The 22,567-nt window shown below is 39.5% G+C and overlaps 2 protein-coding genes across 8 annotated transcripts in view; one reads left to right on the plus strand and one right to left on the minus strand.

The window, feature by feature from the left end:
- PPP1R1C (protein phosphatase 1 regulatory inhibitor subunit 1C) overlaps window positions 1–3,312 on the plus strand; it is a 47,851-nt gene extending 44,539 nt beyond the window's left edge. Inside the window, 1 exon segment of the mRNA XM_038141804.1 lies at window positions 2,911–3,312. Within this exon segment, the coding sequence (XP_037997732.1) occupies window positions 2,911–2,999 (89 nt within the window). The 3' untranslated portion in view covers window positions 3,000–3,312.
- A 6,242-nt stretch (window positions 3,313–9,554) lies between these two features.
- Window positions 9,555–22,567, minus strand: part of PDE1A (phosphodiesterase 1A) — a 148,416-nt gene continuing 135,403 nt past the window's right edge. For 6 of the 7 annotated variants that reach the window (XM_038141796.1, XM_038141799.1, XM_038141797.1 and 3 more), the window contains 3 exons: window positions 18,391–18,663; window positions 13,042–13,161; window positions 9,555–12,698 (listed from right to left, as the gene is read on the minus strand). In XM_038141796.1, the coding sequence (XP_037997724.1) occupies window positions 13,085–13,161; window positions 18,391–18,663 (350 nt within the window). In that variant the 3' untranslated portion in view covers window positions 9,555–12,698; window positions 13,042–13,084. The remainder of the gene's footprint in view (window positions 12,699–13,041; window positions 13,162–18,390; window positions 18,664–22,567) is intronic. The other variant, XM_038141803.1, reaches the window with a different exon arrangement.

The following is a 22,567-nucleotide window of genomic DNA, read 5'->3' on the forward strand; positions in this document are numbered from 1 at the left end:
GATTGGAAATATGAGAAGGAAATATCCTTTCTCATAAATTAGCATTGCCATGGTTGTGGTTGTAAAAACGGCTGAGGTGATGTGAGTAATGAATTTTTACTCAGTCTCTGACAGAATGTAACCTTTCAGCAAACAATTCAGATATTGCTAAACAAAGATGCTGAACTGATCCAGCAATACACTCTGTGGGTAGAGCTTCACCTCACTACCTGCTTGTTCATATTGACAAAGGGTAGGGCACAGCCTGAATAACCCCACTGGAGCCACACCAGAGAGCCACTGTCCCAGCCACTGCTCCTCCCCTGTGGCTGAATGTGCCAGAGTGCACCTGCCCAGCTCTGGCACCTTCTGACCACCCTTGGCAGCCACTGTGGGCTACTATGTGGCTAGATATGCTTTTAATCCAGGAGTATGATTGCTGTAATTTAACTAAGTATTTTTATTACTCCAGGCCATTTTTTTGCACTGCAAAAGTCAGCAGCTTTGTGCAGGAACTGTATCTTTTCAGGGCAGCTACCAGCATTTCCTGTCATACATGTTCATATGTTACTGACAGAAATTTCATTACCTCTATGTCAATTCACACTAATTTACTCCATTGTGTAGACGAGCATCTTATTTCATAATGCCACACCAAGGGTCAGTTCATTCTGACAACTTGATGCTGTGAGAACATCTTGAGGCTTATGTATAACTACATGAAGTCTAGGGCACTTACTGGTCAGAGAAGGAAACTTCCAAGGGACACTGTAGCATAAAATGACTGGCAGAGGTGAAGGCAGGCTGCAGAATGGAGCCTATGAAAAAATCATTAAATAAGATCAATAGCTACTTGCCATGCAAAAATCAATGGGTAATGCTCAGTGATGTAATTTCTCTCCATTTCCTGCAATTTTCATATTTGATACTGCAATTAAACCACATAGCCAAAAGTCTTCACTCCTACAAAAAATACAGTCCCATAGTTTCATTATGCCATGTATGACATGCCTTCTTTTCTGTCCATAACTCTGCCCTTCTCATCTTTGGAAAGCTCCCTAAAAAAAAAAATTCACTCTGGCTCCAGCAATTCCTGACAGAACAACTGAACAGCAGCTGTTAGATGAGTACTATGAATTGTGCAAGAAATGGCTCTGTAAGCGCAGAGGAAACAACAGGAGACAAATTTACCTTTAAAACACAACATGATTTGGAAACAAATGTCCATTAACCTGTAGTTAGGTGAAATCATATTCATAGTGTTTGTCTTACTGAAGGGTGTTGCTAAAGAGGAGCTGCTAAGAGCTTGGTAGTGGCTGAGCACCTTCATGTATCACAGTTCTTGATTGGAAATGGCTGGATTATTGCAGGGCACACTTACAAGAACTGTGGCTTCGGAGCATAAATGTATTTGCTTGGTTTATGTCAGAACAGTTTCCCAGGAGACTGTGTGCTGTCATTTGTGTGGAAAAAGAGAGGAGCCCAGAGCCCAGCACAGAGTGATAGGTTCCTGTTAAAAGTGGAGCTGGTTGTTGTACAGCCATTGAAGGGTACTGTTTTCAGCTATTTGTAACTTTGTGGAACTGGAATAACTTATGTTGAGATTTTTTTCAAGTGATATATTTGGAAAAAATCTATCCTGTATTTTGGAGTGATGTGGACATAAACAGTGAGGTGTAGGATCTTCCAGACGAAGAGACACCGGGGCCAAAGCTCTTGGACTTACATCATCCTCAATTCTTCATACTCACAATTAGCAGTAATCAGGATCTTGCCCTCACCCCTCAAGGGTGAACCCCTTTGTGAAAAATGTGCCCCTACAAGTGCTCTGACTTGCAGGGTGCACTTTGGGGTGTTTGATTATCTAGCAGTGATTGTATAAAGCAGCTGGGGTGTCATTTCTCCTCATCACAGAGAGGAAGTGATACAAAAGGGAAGCATTTTTCCTGACAGTTAGAGATGGTTACTAGAACTATGATCATGATCTTTAAAGATCATTATTATATCATTATTCATTAAAGATCATGATGAAATGATCTTTAATGAAATCAAAAATATTTTTATGCAATATCAGTAATGGTATCAGAAAATAGCTGAATTCAGGCTTACATTTTGTTCAAATCATGCATTTTTGATCAATAATTATGTTCCCGCTTTGTTCGTCATAAACCCCAAGACTAGTCTTGCACATTTGCTCTTTAGGTTCTTTGAAAAAATAACTCTTCCTCTCTGGTCTCTCTGTCATCTTTTTATCTTGATGTTGCTTCCTTTTCCAGCTTGAATTCTATCACACCAAGGCGGAGCTGAGAAAATGGGATTAGGCCCATTCATTGAAGTCTGCTTCCTTGTACTGAACATGAGACAGGGAAATATCTGTAATTTGATTCATTTTCATAAAGTCTACTTCACTTGTTGGCTGAAACCAGCCAGCAGTAGGTGCTTCATAACTTCCCTCAAACCAAAAGCTTGATATAACCAAAACCAGGATATTTGAACTTCCAAATATCCTGTGACAGGTATTTACCCTTTTCATCCACCCCTCATGGTATTTGGAGGTCAAAAGAACACATTCTCCGTGTAAGAAATTATCCAGTGTTGTCACAGCTTTGGTGCCAGCAGTCTCCTCTCTGTCAGGACAGAGCCTCTGTCAGGCTCTCTGGCTCAGGACAGCTTTGCAATGGTGTTCAACACAAACCTGGCCAAGGCTTACCAAGGAAAAAAAGGAAGCAAATACTGTTCAGAACCTTTATTCAAGGAAGAGAATCCTCTGGTGTAAATACACCATCACATGACTTGAACTAAGAGGCTTGTGAAAAAGGAGCAAATATGGGCATTAAACTTGCCCTTATTTTGGTTTTCTCTTTCTACCTCCACAAAAAAACACCTGATGCAAGCCAAATACAACTTTAACCATGACTTCTGTATTTTCAGGGATTAAGCATCTGAAGAGTCAGAGCGAGTCAGTGTTTCCAGAAGAAGAAGAGGCACTTGGAGAGCGGGAAGAGGAGTGGGGCCACTAGCCAGCGCGGAGCTGCCCGAGCCCGTCCCGGAGCCCCTGCCCTGCCCTGCCCGCGGCCCCACCAGGGCCCCGGGGGGCTTTGCAGGCACTGCACACGTGTCCTGTGAGCCTTCTTCCCGGAGACAAAACTGTTATTTTAAAGTCATTTTTTCTTTTATTTTCTATGACTTAGAAATGTAATTCGCAAATGTGTTAGCTCCCTGACGTCAGTACTGCCAGAGCTTAACTACTGCGTGTGAGCTGTATCTAAGGCTTGTTGTAAATAAAAGTGATTTAAAAGGTACAAAATAAATAATACATTAATTTAGACAACATTGTCTGTTGTACAGAGGGTTTGTCTTGCTACAGAGAAATGTTCATATAAAATGATCCTTTCATTAGGATAAGGACAGTTTTTACCCTTGTTGGTAGAGTTACTTGCAGTGATGTGGATAGGAAAAAGATAACTAACCAAGCAGAGGTGACTCTGTCTAGAGAATGATGCAAAGACACTCTTCCCTGTGCTCCCTGGATATGGGACACTGAAATACTTGCCTTGCTTTGGTCTGAGGCTGCCTTGTCACAGCAGCCAAAACAATTTGTCTCTCCACAAGATTACTGTTATCTGGAGGCATTAAAACACCTCTCAGTGTGGGAGTGAGGAGCACAGGTGTGTGCAAGGCCTGAGAGCAGGGTCCCAGCCCCAGATGAGCCATGGGAAGTGCCCTTTGTCACCTGTAGGCAAGACAGGTGACAGCCTTCCTGCCCTGCACATGGCTCAGTCTGAGCCAGTGAGCGACAGCACTGCAAGCTGCCCACATTCACCTTGGGAATGAGTCCCAGGGTTTTGGCTGAAGTCACCATGGTTCATACCATCCTTTTTATTTTTTAGACCAAAAAACTACATGGCATAAAATGGAATAAGGTGGAGAAGGAAAAAAATGTTTCTTCAAAGTCACTCTTAACAGATTATTTCAAATTTTCAATGGCAGATTTTTAAATGAATTCACTGTCATTTTGTATTAACTGTTTGACTTTGATGCAAAAGTTTTATCCTCACTTTAACATTCCACTGATGCAAGTCTCCTTTAAAGGGTTGAGCTAGCAAAAAAACTCAAACAAAAACCAACAAACAAACAAAATAATAAAATATATTAAATATAGGAAAACACAGACCCTTTTGTCTGTGCCTTGCATGGTGATTTCACCGATTTCACAATCTGAGATCTTCCACAAAGACCTGCTGAGAACAGGATCTGTCAACCAGTGTTTCTTTATATTTAAGAGCCATTTTTCCCCTCCATCTGTATCTCTGTATCCTTTCCTCTTTGGTTCCGTTTCCTGTACCAACACTGCAGACAGGATCCATGACTCCAGCTCAGCAAGGGTGTGCAAGAAAAACTAAAGAAGGACTCTGCAATTATACAGGAGCCACTACAGGACTGACAGGACTGGGAGCTTTTTATGTCCCAAACAACAGAAAGAAGGAATTGACCCTTCAGAAACTGTTTGAATGGCCCCAAGTCAGGTCTGGAATTGGCAGCAAGAAGAGCTGGGCTCTGGTCCCAGCTTTGCCATGGCTTTGCTTTCACACAGCACCAGGCTCTTCACAAGATTGCTCGTTGCCACAGTACTCCTGAGATGCGTATCGGTCATTGGTGTTTAACCTCACACCATCTCTCTGCTGCTAGCTAATAAAGCACTTTGGATGTTAATGGCTTTTTGCTGGTTATTAGTACCCACAGGCTGCAGATGAGAACTGTCTAGGACCTGTGAGCAAATCAAAGCATGGATGTGATTTACAACACCGGATACCAGGACAAGGTATGGAACACTGTGGAATCTCAGCATTTCAAAGGCAACAAACAAAGCACCTGATAGGATCTTGGAGAATTCACCACTGAACACGCTGTTTCAGGCTGACAGTTGGACTCGAGTATAATTACACTTTATAAATCATAAAGGAAAATAAACCCACCCAGATTTAGTTTGAACTGTATTTGACTTTCAGAATGGTATATGTTGTTTATTCTCCAGGAGCAAAATCAGATAATACTTAATTAGATATTAAGAGTCAAGATTTAAAACTTCTTTCTAAAGCATTCTAAAGGATGCTTTCTAAAGCATGCTTTACACTGAAGTCAGAGGAATTTTGCTTGAGAAAGACCATAGATTTTGGCTGAAATATATTTTCCTTTGGGGAAATATGATGTGGAGTGTACAGGAAAGCTTCTATTATCCTGCTATCAATTTAATTACTGGATTTCTTGCCTTTTTAATTTTTTTTTAAGATTACTATAAATTCTGCTAAAGTCTTCAAGGATTTATCCACTGTCTTCTCATAGCACCATTATTTCTCCTCAGTAATGTAAACTGGAAATTATTACTGAATTATCATTAGTTCTTGCACTGTTTGTGTTATTTTACCAAAAATACACAGTCACATCCAACACTGACTCTGAGGCAGGGCTGCAGGAGAGGTTCTATTGCCTGTGCTTGGACAAGGGCCTCCCATGGTAGCCAGGGTCCAGGCAGTCAGTAAGCAAGGGACTTCCAGTTCATCTGCACTTCCTGGAACATCAAGGGCCAGGCTGGTGGTGGTTTTCACTCTTTAAAAAAAAAGCATTTCTTTTACTCCAGAACTCTCCAGAGCTGGCCTGGCTAGGCTGTGGTGGTTGGGGAGGGACCCAAGCAGGGCTCCTGCAGGCTGCAGGTCTGCTTTCATACAGCTGGCACTGTACAACAAAATGTCCTGCATGATGCAGGGCTCCCCTCCTCATTTCTTTTCTCTTGAGACAAGTTTTTTCATGAGGGACCTTATTCCTGCAGAAAATAAGGCTTTGTGTGTCCACTAACCCTGGGGGGACAATGTAAGGGCACATTTAAAACATGCTGTCCCTCAAACTCCCCTTTCTTCCTCTCCTATTGCATCCATGTTAGTACCCAGGCCCACAGATGTTCTTTTTTCATTCTTTTTATTATTTTTTCTATAGCAGCTCAGTGCAAGAGTAAGCTCCAGAAAGAGCCTCAGTTGTTCTGCTGATTCCTGACATGTGCAATTACATTTAACCTTTTCATGCACAGCATTATACTTGGCAGCTGAGCGGATGCTAAATGCCGTCTGCTTTGCTGTGTTCTCTCCTTTATCCTCCAGTGAGGATAGCAGCATTCAGAGCAAATCTCAAGCAAGATATTTGTGCACACTCTGCTAAACCTCAGGCTGTTTCATCAAAGTGGGCTGATAGAGTTTATACAAGTTCATTGCTTATATTCTGCTGTAGATTTTTAGTGGTTTTATTAAGTAATCTGGGGGGATTAGGGCAGAAAAATTATTTGATATTTCTGCTAGGCCGTACACACTCTTTAAATTTTGGAATGATTCATTTGCCTAGTATATACTGACCCTTAGTGGTAAACTGAGACTTGAATTGCATTTCCAAGTTTCTAAATTTTGCTTTTCTCTTCAGCCCAACTGTTCAGAAAATAGCAGGAATATTTGCTGTGCATCAGGATGGTCTATCTATGTAAATAGCCCACAATGTCTTCAACAGACATTAACAGGCATGTGAAAATAATGATGGCAGGTGTTATTAGCTCTTCTGAGGGGAGGGCTGTGGGAAGCAGGAGTGTCGAAAGGTTATTCCAAAATGCAAAACAAGAAGGCTGGCATTGAGAAGCAATACTCTCCACATAATGAGAAACAAATAAGAACTCAGTATCTGGCACTAACGAACACCTCAAGCTAACTGTGGAATGAGTATTAATTAGGTTTCCAAAATAGCATCTTTCTGAAAAGCAGCTGAGGTGTAATATTGCTCCTTATTAATCAAAGCAATGGGACAATGTGAACTCTGCAAAAAATAAATGGTTTGCAGATGGCTGTGTGCATCTTTAATAATGACAGAAGAACACAAGTTACAGCTTTAAATGCCAGGGACCCTTTCTGCATCTTCTCCTTTTCAGAGAGCGATATTTGCAGTTTTCAAGGCAGTGAGGAAAGTGTGTTGGTTTCTTATTACATTTTCCCTGCAGCATAAATTCTGTTGATGTGCTTCCCTAATCATTCTAATTATACTGCCATATGTTGCTCTCATCTTTCTTTTTCTCTCCTAATGGGACATAGATTCTCTCTTTTGAATATGTCATTTGTTTATTACATTTATCAAGGGTTTTAACATTATATGGGACTTTTAATTGCTTTTTTAAACACTCAGCAGATTGAATATTAAAAACAGACATGAAGGTCAACTATAAATAATATTTAAATTGCTCATGACATTTTTATTCGCTAATTTACTGGAAATATCAACTCTGTAGTCATGGTCCTGTATCTACTATTTACTTGAAACCACACACATGTCCTCCAGAGCTACTTTGGCTGCAGTCACAGCTCTGCCCTACCCTAAACCACCTTGTGCCTAGAAGATTAGGAGTCTTCCCCAGGTGGGAGCACTAAAATAAAGATGCATCACATATTAAAATGTTTGACCCAAATATGCTGCCATTATTTCCAGTTGTGAACTCCTGCTGAACCCCAAACAATAAAGGTGAATGTTCATTTCTGATGAGTAAGAAAAATACAGCTCTCAAAGTCAAGCAGCCTCAAAGACAAGGAAGCACAATTTCAATAAAAGAATTCAAGATGGCCTAAAGTTAAACACATGCTTTGTACAGAGACATTAGACCACCAGAGTACCCTGCACCACAGAAAACAAAATCTGTAAGCCAGCTGAATACAGAGAGAGCAAGAGACAACCAATTACTATCCAATTAACAAATTAATTTCTGGTACAATGACACCATCTCTCTTGGCTTTTGTGGAAATGCATCATAGGTGAACTTGACCCTTTGGCTCATTGAATTTTGATTGAGATAATCACATCAGGCTTTATAGAAATAATTAGCCAATACACTCATGTAACTTTGTGTTTATTCATGGTATTATGATACAAGTCCCACAGTCCTTCTTGCAGGTTCAGGAGTGTTGCTAGTAGGTGCACCAGCATTAGGTCCTATGTGGTGATGAGACAGCTTTAAAACTACAGTCCAAATAAAAGTGAAGAAACTTCTATTCTGCTTAACTTTCCATCTGAAAGCCAAGATTGCACCTACCATTATGATTTTTACACCCTTATTCGGCTACAGCTTCGTTACTTCTGGTTTGTAATAATGACCTATACAGGATGTTGCAAATACATAAAACTCAACAGCTTTAGAGTTCATATGCTATGTAATCTTAGAATAGCTGATTTTGTTAAGATATCATCTGTCCAAGTTCAGCTAATGTAAAGTTCTCCACTCAAAGGTCACAAGCAAAGGACTGGCCTAGGCACAAAGAAAGTATTTTGCAGCAAAGTTCATCTCAAAAGTTTTATAAGAGACTTTTCCCCATTTTTTATAAGAGACTTTTTCCATTTATAACTCCATGGTTATGACTTTCTTCTTTGTTCCCAGGGGAAAACTTAGATATTCACAGTTTGATAAGACTTCTGAATGTTTGCCCTGGGACATGGAAAAGGAGTCTCTGGAGACCCATTAAATACTTAAACAACCAGGAAAGTAAAATTATTCCAGGGAAGTAGCCTAAATGTTTGCATAGTGTTTGGCAGATGACAATTTCTTTTACTCATAGCATTAAATTCAATTCCACTCATTTTTCCATACTGTTTTTTAAGGATGTGATTTTTTTTTTACAAAATGCTTTTAAAGGGATGTACTCCCCTTTCAGACAAACCTTGTTCTGCTACACTACTGCACACAGAAATCTCTAATCTGCTGCTGAAGAATGTTAGCCACACTTACATTTTCCTCTTTCTCATACAACAACTGTATAGTCTGTTCAAAATACACATTTTAGACACTTACCACTAGCGATCTTGATTTGTTAATTTGAAAGTATTTTTCATCACAGTAGTAGCTTGTTTGACTTCTGGCATCTCTACAAGAAGAAGGTCCTTTGTGCATGTAGCTCAGATGGCACCTGGAAAAGAGGAACTGCAAAGAACGTGGTCTAAAGCAGTTGTCTTGATTTATTTTCATCATGCACCTAGTCAGGATTTGATACATGTTTGAGCAGATGGGATTCTTTCCATTCATTTTCAATCCAAGCAGATCGGGGCCCTGTTTAATTCCATTTACACTGAACTTGGATTATAAAATTTACACCATGCCATGGAGGGGTCTCTCAAAGTTCTCAAAGTCATACCCTTCCTGAAGAATTGTTGCTAACAAGTACAGTCCCAGTGTCTTCTTCAATTTCAACCCCAGTATGAATTTTTTGGTGTAAAAAATATTTTATTGGTTATGTTTTTCTTCATGTGAGGGCTATTTTAGCCATAAAGGCTAAGAAGGCAAAACTCACTTAAAGAAATTATTTTCAAATGTGCTATGAGGATGTGAGAGAGTTTGTGTGGCAAACTGGGACAGTAATGGAAAAATTGTGGAGTCCCAAATGGGTGAAGTGGTTGGAAACGACCATATATATGCACTGTCACTTCTCAAAGTCAGTCATACACAAAGGAGCAAAAATGCTTCAGGAAATCAAATTTGTAACTAACACTCAGGAGCTTCACAATCCTTGCCCTCAAATCAGATTTATTTGGGAATATCATCATAGGAAATATGGACAAATACAGCAGAATAAAAACACACAGTTGTAGATTGCCTTCTTGAAAATTAAATAAAAAAATACTGGCTAGATCATAACCCATAACAATATTACATAATATATCTGTCATATATCTCAAGGAAAAAGTACAAAATAAAACTCTTGAGGGCTCATTTATAGCTACAGCTCATCAATGTGCTCAATGCAGGGAACATGCCCAGAATGCTGTGGGAGAGATGCAGATACAAACACCATTTCTTAGGGCCCCATGCAGTGTTTTGGTAGCGCAGCCTTACAGGTTTCAGAGATAAAACTTCTGTTCTGGGAGAGGCTCTCTCAAGAAGCCTTTCTCCCAAAAGAACCCAAATTTCACCCAGCCCAAAGCCTTAACCAGCATGTGTTGGCTCTATTGGTCTCTTCCATCAAAGAAAATTTCTGCTCATCCAAACAACACACCAAGCTTTGGGTCATGTCCAGGCAAAATCTTGCTAAGAAAAAGGAAGGAAGGAAGAAACAAAGAGACTCAGCTGGCATTAACAAAAAACTAAAGACTCTTCTTGTATTTCAGTAACATCTACCACAGTGATAAAATCCAAATAGAAATGAGCAAAAAGGATATTTATAGAAAAATCACTCTTCTATCCTAATGAATGAGATCTGCAGGCAATGAGCACCTCTTGTGAGACCAGGAGCTCCTTCTAGCTTCTGCACTGGGAGATCTTGGTGCTCGCTATCATAACAGGACCCTGAGAGCCCCACAGGGTGCTTCAAGTTCTCTGCAGAATCTGTTATATTTTCTGCTTGTATTTCCAGGGGAAAATTTTTGCAGAGCAATAATTGTGAATGGGATAGAGACACAGAAAAAAAACCTTTAAGTTCAACTATGGTTAAAGTCTGAAAGTGAAAATACAATATAAAGATTAAATTCTGATACCTTTAGACTTTCTGTCTCAGTGGATCATAAATTACCATGTTGAAAAACAGTCAGTAGAAAGTAGCTAACTGGCCTAATTTTTAAAGATAGTAGTTGTCAAATTTGGTGGGAACTATAGATGACCTACTTATCTAAAATAAGTTTCTGACTTCTCAGATCTTAATCAAAAAGATTTTCCACTGCCACAGCATATGGCAAATTACAATAAAAAAATCTGATATGACCATTAAATTTCTTCTCTTGTCATAAGGACAATAAGAAGCCATAAGATGGTTTACATTTTATTACAAAGGAAAAGAAAGAGTCCAACATTCCCAAAAAAGGATGCAAAGGTGCACAGAGCGGTCCAGGCTACTAATAATTTGCTCAAACACCAGCAGAGAATATATATAAATTCTTAACTCTTAGCAAAAAATATTGATTGCGTTATAACATCTATGATACAATTTCATCTGTTAACATTTCATTCGTTAACGGCACTGTACAGAAATTTGTCCATGCTAAATACAAGCCTTGGACCAGATACACAAAACAATTTAAATGTATTTTTTACATCCTATATGCACAAACATTTCTTAAGTTAAAACTATGCATACTACTTATGCATAGCACATATATGGCTTACATATTCAATGACAGGAATTCCACCTTTTGGCATGCCCTTGTCCCAGGGCTCAGAACTTACACTGTTCCCAGCTCAACTTTGACTGCTCTGCTGTCAGAAAAGAGACAGTCAACAGGTATGGACATGTAAGGGTCAGCAAAGGGGATTGTTTCATGATTCCTTCTTCACTCAGACAAAGCGTGCCCTTGTTGAGGTGGAGCCTGATGCCTGCTGAGCTCTGGTTGGCTCCCTGAAGCAGCACATGAACAGCACACAGATCTCAATCGCCCTTGGCACAGAGGACAGTGCCACTGCCTCCCCCAAGTCCCCTTCAGAGTGGACCATGGCTGATTAGAAAGACTTTTTGTTCAGTGAGGTAATAACCACAGGGTCCAAAAAGGACACCAGGGAGCACAGCGTCTGGAGCCGCCTGAGTGCCTACAACCTGAATGGGAGCCTAGAACTTTCCTGGCAGGTTCCAGCAGAGGAAAATGAGGTTGGCTGCAGCTGTGTAAGACACCCAGACAAATCAAGAGGGGTCATGTGCAGCTAGAGGAAGAAGAGATGAAAATGGAGTTCCTTTACGGGCACAGTTTGGGCTGGAGGGCTCATTCTGAGGCTTCTTGCAGAGGTAAGTGCCTGTGTGCTGCTGTTTTTGCTGCCCCTCAAAAAGAAACAAACTCTAGCAAAGACGTTGCTGGATGCATATTGTCACCTTTGCATTTGAGATAAACCATGACATAAGGCCTCTGTGTCACCTTCCAATTCTGTTTGAGAGGCAACACAACATTTTGCTGAAGTGACGCAATTTTCATGTATTTCTGTTGCTGTCTCTTCCACCCTATAAAACAGTAAGTACCAGCTTCATGGAAGGGCTGACACCAGTGCTGTTGTCTTTCAAAATATTACAGGATTCAGAATGTTTTAATCTTTAACACCAGGTTCTATTCAATTAATTTTTAAGAGATATTTCAAATACTTTCAAATTTGTTCAACACCAGTTCTGTCCATATGGCAGCCACCGCAGTGGGGAAGAATCTTCATTCTCTCAGGCTGGTCAGCGTAACTTTGCAACTTCCCTGTACAGTCTACAAACATTAATTTCCAGATATTTTAAGGAAGCTAACAAGTAGGACTTTTATGGTGCATGCAGCATGATTGCATGAACAAGTATCTAGAAACACATTTTGTTTTGATTTTCCATTTTCATTGGACACCAGCAGCAGTGACACATAACAGCAATCCCAGGCAGATGACAAAGATCATGTTTTCATACGTCTCATGATTAACTGGAAATGTCTGGTACCAGTGATGCAACAAAGCAAGGTCCAACTTTGGCTGAAAAAATTATTTTGGCTAGTTTAAGAAAGCAGAATAGAAGAGGAAATAGCAACACAAAACCAACTGAAATCTTGCGAATTTTTAAGTGCCTTGAGTTACCAGCTCAGAGTTTTACATTTTACATTTTTGAACATTTTGTTCAATCACTCTCCACAGAAATAGGATGATCCAAGAGCAAGTTGACAGATAACAGCCTCTGAGATCATGAGGTAGGAACAGCTAGAGTTCTTTTTTCCTGCAACAGAGGTCAAATGAAAATTCATAAACAAGAGATTTCTGGTACTACTACTTCCAATATTCCATATACTTGAATTGAGGGTGATTTATCACATGATCATTTAGTCTGACACTAAGGATTCAGATTTAAAAGTACTGGTTTTCCCTTCATTATATTGAATTTTTTAAGGTGACATTGAAAGTGAGATATTCTGTATTGAAAGTGAGATATTCTGTGTCCTCATTTCAACATTTTGTAATTTAAGCACAACTGGGATGGAACAAAGAGGTTAAGAATAGCACTAAGCAAGCCTTTATGGTATAAACCACACCCCATTAAAAGAGAGAAACAACCAAATTACCTGTCCTGCCTGAAATGTCAGAAGCTTATAAGAAATAGCAAATCTAGTTTTGTACCAGTGCTTCGGTCTGCTCCGTGGCTTTTACAATATCTTCTGTCTTCTTACAGTGTTTAGGCTCACCTGGAAGATAAACAAATATGATTGGCAACTTGAATGAGGAAGTTAACCAAGTCAAGAGAATCTGCACAGCCACAGACAGACAGAATCTAGTTCCTCAAGATATTTTGAGGATAAAATGAGGTTTCAGTCACTGCTTCCTTTAATTGCTTTCTCACCAGAATAAGCATCAACTTGAATTAAATAATCATTATGGTTTATCCACAAGGCAAAAGGTAGAATGAAAGCAATAGATCACAGCATGAAACAAAACTATGAAGACTTTTACATGAGTGTGAATAAAGTGGGCTTGGTTCATTTTTTTGTTCCAGCTTATTGAAAGTCAAAATTCACCCTCTGCAAAGTGCTGTTTAAATCCTCTTTACCGCAGGCTTTCAAATCAGAGTCTAAGTTCCTCCCAGATAATGAAAGATGCCAGTGTCAAGTTCTAAGAACTAAATTCAATCAGAGAGGAGAAATGAGACAGAGTAACACAAGCAGCTTTCAAACTAAATGATACAACATGAATCTCAAATAGATAATCATAGAATTAAATTGTTACTTAAGCTATTCCTTCAGTTGCTTTGAATGAGTACAGCTGAGAAATTTATGCACTGAGATGATAGGCAGGCAATGTAGCAAACTCACAGTGTTAATTACTAACTACATATAATAACTTCTCAGCTTTATCCACTTGATAGAGAGATCCCACCAGTAAGAACACTGAATTGAAAATGTCAGAAAGAAAAAGCATAGAAGTCTCAAAAGTGGAAAAGATGATCTGGGAGAAGCTTAAAAGTTATAAAAATAGTGAGAGGAATATTTTTGAAAGCCAGAAAACAGGCAGAAGTAGCTGAAGGAGAAAGCAGATGATGCATGATCTGAAAGGAAAATTGAAAGATGATTGCGAGTTGAAGTAGAGGCTGACAGTTTAGAAAAGGGAATAGGAAGAGAGGAAAGAAAACTCAAGAGAACAAGCATGAAGAAATAAGAAAATTAATACCTATGATTCTGCCATGGCTTCACTGTAAATGAATAAGAATTGCTACTGACTTCATCTTTGTTTCACTACCTTGAATGGTGGCAGAGTGTTGCCCACTCTGTAATGCAGACACAAGCAGACGAGCTATATTCCCACAAACAGCATCCTACACCACACCCCTTATTTTCAATCAATTTAATGTAGGTGGAATACGGACAACCAATACTTCAAAGGCTTTTAAACTCTTTAAATTGGAATAACATTATTTAGAAAAAGGAAGGCTACAGATCTTTCAGCCTGGGGCTCTTTTTGGAGGGATTTAGCAAAACTTGATTAGCATTATTATCCATAAAAACAAAAAAACAAAAGACAAAAAAGAAAAACACAAACAAACAAACAAACAAAACAAGAAACCCAAACAAAAAACCAAGTGAACAGAAAAAAAAAAAAAGGCGGGAAGAAGTATGAAAGCAAAAGCTATTTATCTAAATATTTAGATTTTAAACCTGACTCTTGAGTTTGTGGAAGCCTTAAAACAAAACAATTCACAGAATCACAAAATATGCTGAGTTGTTAAGGACCCCCAAGGATCACCACATCCAGCTCCTGGTCTCGCTCAGCACCACTGCCAAGAATCACACCATGTGCCTGAGAGCCTTATCCAAAAGCTCCTTGAACTCTGTTAAGCTTGGTGCTGTGACCACTGCCCAGGGGAGCCTGTTCCGGTGCCCAACCAACCTCTGGGTGAAGAAGCTTTTTCTAATATCCAACCTAAACCTCCCCAACATAACTTCAGGCCATTCCCTTGCATCCTGTCACTGTCACCACAGAAGACACCAGTGCCTGCCCCTTTTCTTCCCTTCATGAGGAAGTTGTAGCTGCAGTGATGTCTCCCCTCAGTCTCTTCTTCTCCAGGCTGAACAGAACAAGTAACCTCAGCTGCTCCACATATGGCTTCTACTCCAGACCCATCCCATCCTGTGGCCTCCTCTGGAAGGTCCCCGATAGCTTAATATCTTTCTTATATTGTGGTATAAATTTCAAAAAAACTAAACAGTAACTTCTAAGGCATGTATAGTTTTCTGTTTGTGCATCAAGTTTTTTAATGCGATAAAAATGTGGCCCCTAATGGCTGTTATCTTCTCAACCCTATCTTTTTTATGATTTGTTTTTTTAATCTTTTTTATGATTTGTTTTTTTAATCATGTTTTAAAACATGATTTGTTTTTTTAATCTAACCTTACCTCCATCCTTATCCCATGCCTGAACACAGATGCCTTCCCACAGTCCCAGGATCCTGGTTTACCCAAGGAGCACTAAGGAAGCAGGCAGCACAGCAATCTGCTCCTGCTCTGCTGGGGCACAGAGGCTTCCACACTCGCTCAGCTCCACGGGGCCACCGCCGCACTGAGCGGTCACCAAGCATTCGCCTGGCACAGGTGATCCCCTGATGCCACCTGCAGCACCATAAATCAAACTGGCATGTGGATGCTGTGGATCTGCCCACTGCTGTTTAACCTGGCTGTTCTCCGGAGGCTCTCACTGACTGAATGCTGCTGATGTGGAATGTGCTGCATACTCGGTGGGACTGGGCAATCCTCGCCTGTCATATAGAGTGAAGCTACTGGCAATCAGTTTTATCACACATTTATTATCTCCCTTGCATTTTGATATTAAGGATTCATGTGGCTATCATTACGAGTGAGAAGTTAAGTTTACCAATTAGCATTTATAAATCATTGAAATGTGGAGTTGTTTAATTAAACATAAGCAGTTCTTAAAATTAATGTTCTAATTAATAAATCACTCAGGAGAAAAGGAAAATCATAACTTAAAAAAATCACCTTATAATAGTTTCATTTAATCTTGTACCACTCAATTAAATTAACGTGAGATGATGGAAAGGAAAAAAGGTATTGTGGAGAAAAACATCACTCAGTCTCAACTGCAATAGTTCTAACAGCAACCCCCCCAGTCTTCCCTTTGCACCAACCTGGACCCAGGGCAGAGCTACTCCTGTCGCTAAAATGTGATGGTCTACAAGAATTACACCTAGAATTACATGTGACACAAAAAGCAGAAAACCGCCCCTTTTATTTTTTTTAAATGGGGAACCCCCACATCGTAGCACAGCCAAACATTCACTGAGAGTTCCCAAGAATGCACACACACCATCTTTCAGTGTTTCGCAACTGCTACAATTGAATCACAGAAAACTTAACTGGATTTTCTGCTTTTTATAAAAAGCAATGACAGCTAACATATGAAATTTCAACCTGAATAAGTATGTTGCTTTTCTTTTTCCTTTCTATCTCACCCTCCCAGTCCTAGCACCCGCAGGTGCTCACTTCTCCACCCCAGGAGTCAGCAAACACTCTGGACATCCCCTTAGCCTTCTACCCCTGCCATCCTCAGTACAGAAACTACAGAAGTAGAGAAGTCTTCTCCTTGAAAGAAACTTGGAGAGAGTCCTGACAGATGTATGGTGTCTCTTAGAATATCAAATAAGTCTAATTTGTGAAACAGAGAAAGGTCATGTGTTTGATACCTTCTGCTTGCTTGAAGCAGCATTCCATTGAAATTTGAGCATTGGTTAAAAGAATCCTGCCTGGATCCACTGGACATCAACAGAGGTGCAAAAACAGTATTAAAAACCTAATGGCTTCTTACCAATTTAATAAATTTTTCAGTTTGAAGTTTCAAAGTACAATGCATTCTCTAAAAAATTTCCTGCCTTAGAAAACAAATGAGATTAGCATTTTATGAGATAAGAAACCTCTGTTCTCATTGGAAGGGTGGAATGCAAAGATTGAAAGGTAGAATGTAAAGTTCACGCAACAGGGTGAACTAACAGCATGCTGAGTTGTATCTGATCTGCTCTCTCAAACATCATTTTTATTGGTCAGCCATCTGAAGACCCACAAGTACAGCTACACCACAACTGCCTGCTGCCAAGTCTGAAAGATAAAAGATGCAGCTTTTCCTACAGCATTCCTCATCCAGGAGATGGAGAATTCTCTAAGGCACTTAAAATTTACGTTAAGCTTTAATACAAACCTGTTGTAAAAAATACATGTCAAAAGATAAAATGTCAGTTATTAGACAACTTCAAATGCTGTGAAAGTAATTTTAGTGTAAATATTTTGATTTAAGGCCCTAAATTAACCATCTGTTATTTCTGATGGGAAAAACCTGTAAACAATAAAAGCGTGGAGCCATGGAATGTGGAAATCTAGAGTAAGTGGGAGTTCTCCATAAAAAGGTTTTTTGAGAAATATGCCAAGTCATATACTCATGTCTAAGCTAAGCATTATAAGCACTTCAATGTTGCTGCTCAGACAATGCCATACTTCTGCCACAATATTGCAAGGCTTACTGTCATTAAAGCATTAATGAGTTTCACCTTTTAAGTAAAAGTGAGGAAAAGAAGTGTCATTATATCCTTGATTATTCTTATTACCCTAACACCTCAAAGCTTATTCTAACTATAAGCAAACTCAGAAAATAAAACGATATACAGGGTCTTCCTCTTCCTTTGATAACATCTATTCCGCATTGCTTGGGCATGTTGCCCTTGATACTGTGTTGCAATCTCCAGACACTAGACATGGTCATCTTGTGATAAAATACTTACACTCTAAAAACATAATCTGACATTTTAGTGATTTTCGGGCTGCTCCACTTGTCTAGCAGCTACAGTCAAGAGTCTGATCTTCCTGATTAAGTGAATGACACAGACCCATGACTACTACAGCTCCATCTACTTGAGCTTAACTCTTAGATTCACACTATGTTGGTACAAAGGATGGGGTTTACAAAATAACAATCATATTAGGTACTCAAACTAAGGGGAACGAATCTTAATAGTGTAATTACTTATTCAAAAAGAAAATGGTAGATAGTTCTGTTCTGAAAGTTTACCTTATTCTCCAGTAACAAATGGCTATTTAATTGTAAATATATATCTTTAAATTATTCTAAAACCATTCTTCAAGTTCAACTAAAGTATATTCTCTAAAGAATTTTCTAGTAGATCCTAAATAGCTGATATCAAGAAGTTGTATTTGTTTATATGCTTCTGTTTGATGTTTTAGGATACTACCACTTTCACACAGGCCTGAAGAAACTGTCCTACGCTGGTGATTTGCACAACACCTTATTTCAATATTGTACATTGCTGTTGATGTTTGACAGGGAGATACCAGACACCGCTGCAGCTTCACCCTGGACAGCTTCATTGGACTGGCTTGTGCTCTGTGATGAAGCATTACCATTCAGTGGGTCTGTATTCTGGGTCTCTTGCTGGGCATCGCTGAGATCTTTCTGGTTCGGATCAGAGTTAGTGCAATTTTCTGAGCTGGATTCATCACTCAGAGTGTCGAAAGAAACTACTTGTAGGACGATGGATCTGGGAGGACAGGTTGTACCATCACTCCCCTGACTACTCTCATTTTGTGTCCTTGTTGTCTCTTCCTGTAACTGTGCATCTGTGGAATTTCTGCTTTGGTCTTTTTCCTGTTCACCAACATTTTTCACAAGTTCTTCTACAAAGAGGGAACAAAATAGGTGAATTAGATAAGAAGGACATGCCACAATTTTTTTGATTTCAGAGTAGTGACACATAGAGCTGCACACAGGAACACTATGAACATCAGTTTCTGCACGAGGCCATGCCCAGTGTTTAATATGGGTCAGATTCTGCTCCTGATTGCAAGATTGCAGCTGAACCGTAGCGGTCCTCTTTCTGGTTTCATGTCTAATATGTATCTCATTTTTGGCCATAATACAGAGCAAGGAGCATCATCAGAAAACAGTAACCTGAAGGATGGGAGCAGGAGGACCCCTTCCTGCAGGCATGTCCTTCTGCAGTGGTGTTTACTGACACAGGACTCGGTAGAGCAGAGCTCATCAGTTCTGCAAGGAGAGAGAGGGCATGGAGGGGAATGCCCTGCTGGGGATGGAGCAGGCATCAGAGCTGAGGGGAAGCCCTGAAGGAAATTGGCCTATCAACTTGGAAAAGTCCAAAACATCCAGTTGGGACAAGCTGGAACAAGCTATCGGGGGTTATGCATGTGCTGTCCAGTACTGCTGCCATTTTGGCTAAAGGCACATCTAGAACTGGAAGCAATAGATATGAAGGAAACTGTGCTTCAGGGGACAGCAGCAACAGGAAAAAATAATGTTTGTGGAAGGCTCTACTCCTTACTTTATTGCAGAGACCTGGAGAACAGTACAAATGAAATGACCCAGAGTAAAAGGAGAAAGAACAGAACAGCACAGAGAGGTGGCACCAGGAATAACTAGGTGAAAAAGAAACAGAGAATGGAAAACTTGTGATGGTAGTTGAAGAGTCCAACCAAAAATAAATGTAGCATCTTCATGGAGGGCTTATTTTCTTGCTATTGTAATCTGCATTTCATCAATTTAAATTTTAGAATCTGTACACTAGTATAGAAGATACCAAATACTGTCAATTTAAAAAGTTAGCATTGCAGTTTGAACAACATGGGCACAAAACAGCTGCATGATATTGCACAAGATTTCTAATTTGGATGTTAGAAATGGCTAAGGAAGGAAACTAAGCATTGAGATGGAGTTCAACTGGCAACTCCCAGAACCTCTGATTTTGAGTGACCAGTCCAAATCCAAGGCCACAAGTGATTGCACATGACAGCTGAAAGATAACCCAGACTGTAAGCACATTTTTATTGCTGTCAGCATTTTGCACCATCTCACTTTTCTAAATCCAGAGAAAAGTTCCCCCTGAAGTACAATTTGGTCTGTGAAATGGGATGGAAGGGAACATCTTCAAACCCGATGTGCAGAAGCAGGGAATGATTAATTTCTTTTTTTGTCATTTATGCCTTCTAGTACATTTTTTTAGAAATCAAGAACTTTAAAATTTGAGCAATTTCTACACTGTTAAACCATTTTTTCCAAAACTTTAGTGTCCTGCTTCATTTAGATTCCAAATCTTCTGAAACTTGGACAGGCATTCTTTTCTACAGACTTCAATGTAGTGCTTACAAATAAGAGCTTGGGTCAAAGCTATTGAGAAATATGTACATGGAACTTGATGCAAGTTATGTTCAATCTAGAGACGTTATTTAAAGCACCTGTCACTCATGTTATAACCTACCTACATAAAGCTTTTTTCCTAAGAAAGAGATTTATGTGCCATATTCGCCTCCAAATGGCACAACTACAGCATTTTTCCTTAGCTTCATAAAAAAAACCCAAGAAAATTCAAAGATAAAATATTTCACATGCTGTTCAGATCCATCAGTAAGTTAAAAAAAGCAAAACTGAACGATGAGCACACATAAAACTGTAATATTAATGTAGCTCATGCTGGTGAGATTATTAAATCAAAAAGCTAGTAAGAAGAGAGTATTTTTCTCACTGAATGTTGTTTTAGGACTATTCTAGCCAGAATTCAGGTGTGTCTTGGTGTAACTGGATGGCTGACCTTTTTATTCTCATATAAGAAAGCTCAGAACATTCACACATGCAAAATCCACTATTATTTTTTGTTCATAAAGCTGAATATCCAAACTTAAAATTGTTCTTATTCACTCCCTACTAAACTTAAACTGGCAAATTAAGGTTAAGAGTTTAATCATAACAATTCTGATGGCTTGTTCTTGATATATGTCATGATGGTCTCCAATTTCTGTGACTGTCCTTGAGATGATCTCAAATTTGTCTGTTTAAGGATGTCTAAACCAGAGCCAAACTCTAACTTGGGATTAACTGATGGATGGAGCTTTGAAATGAAGTATCTCTGCACCAAGAAACACTTTGGTTATATACCAGACAAAAGTTAAGCCTTTTGCATTTAAACTAGTGTAAGACTACAGGAGCACCACCAGGAGTGGCTGGTGGGAGTGACTGAGACTGAGAAGCCTCAAGTATAAAATTCTCTATGATGATGTCACAAGTGTCATGAAGAGCCCCCTCTGTTTTCTTAGTACTAAGTCTGTCACCTGCTGGACGTCTGACTCTATGTTCTGACTTGCTTTGCTCCACTCAGCTTTAATCCACTGCTGGAAAGATGAAAAATGCTGGGTTCTCATGGTGTGTCAGACACTTGTGGAATATGCTAAACCTGTTGGAAAAATATAGATTTCTGCTTTCTAGAAAAGCTAATAATTGAGTACAACTATTATTGTAATTATCTATATTATATGGGACCTTTATATTGCATATAATATTTGGAATTCTCTATAATTTCTGCTGTCCTATATCACTCTGATGAAACAGAATTATCTAGCAGTCTAAATGAGGCTGAGATGGGGGCAGTGACCAAATAAGTGGAATTCAAGCAGGGCAATGCTAAATTAATCCTACTGGTGTAAGAGAAATGGAGCTGGCATGATGTCTGACCCCCAGTGCTGGGCAGGAGGAATTGTAATAAAGATTGTGGCAGTGTCTGCCTCCAGCCAGCCACAAAATGCCAGGACCCTCTGAGGGCAGTGGGCCAGGCTGCTGCCCCTCACCCTGCACTGGGCTCTTCTAGGAAAAGCAAGCTCCCCCTTCCTCTGGCCACATTAGCATGGCCAGCCAGAGATGGAAAAGGACTATGCTAAATGAACCAGGTAATCTGGCATTTGAACAGTCTCCATATTCAATAAGAATAAATAGATTAATAAGATATAAAATATGAAACAACCATCTATCTTAGCCCTCAGAAAAATTGTTGTGTTTTGGGGTGTGTCTGTTAGGCACTGAAGAGCTCAGGGACTGTCACAGCCATTCAGATAAAGGCAGGCAGGAGAATGTTGTGCAGTGCAGTCAGCTCAGGGTATCTGTTGTTATTGTTGCTACTGGTTTTGCTCTCTCTGCTTTAACTTGGCAAAAGTGCCAGAAGCCAGGTCTGTTAATGTATTTTTCAGCTGTTGGGTTTGTTTTCTTTACAAGAATTCAAGTGTTATTCAGTAAAATTTGTGTGAATTCCTCTAGAAAATAAATGGATTCTATTAATCCTTCTCATACAGGACTGTGCTTTAAGGCAGAAAAGAGCACAGAAATGCAGAAGAGCCTTTGTGGGAAGCGATAATGGCATTTGACACAAACATGATAGAAAGGGTGTCCTTCCTCCATTGTGTTCAGGCTGTTGGCAAAATAACTGTAATACAATTTTTTTTTTTTTTTGAAAACTGGACGGACTTGTAAGGCAATAGCCAAATTTCAGAATAGCTGAAAAATTCTGGTACTCAGTAATTTTGTATTTGCAGAAAATGTGTTAACTAATGAAGGCAACTTCTTTCCTCTCTTCTTTTAATCAGATTATACTCTTTTTTCATTAAGTCACTAGGGTTTTTTGTTTTGTTTTTCACTTAACAGGTGTCAGAACAATTTGATTGATTTCTTTAAGTTCTTTTTTTTATTGTTTCCTGGAGTGAATGGGAGCACTGAATCCCTATCAGCCCAATGAAAGACTGCTAT

The sequence above is a fragment of the Motacilla alba genome, chromosome 7, assembly GCF_015832195.1.
Source record: "Motacilla alba alba isolate MOTALB_02 chromosome 7, Motacilla_alba_V1.0_pri, whole genome shotgun sequence".
NCBI classification, from domain to species: domain Eukaryota; kingdom Metazoa; phylum Chordata; class Aves; order Passeriformes; family Motacillidae; genus Motacilla; species Motacilla alba.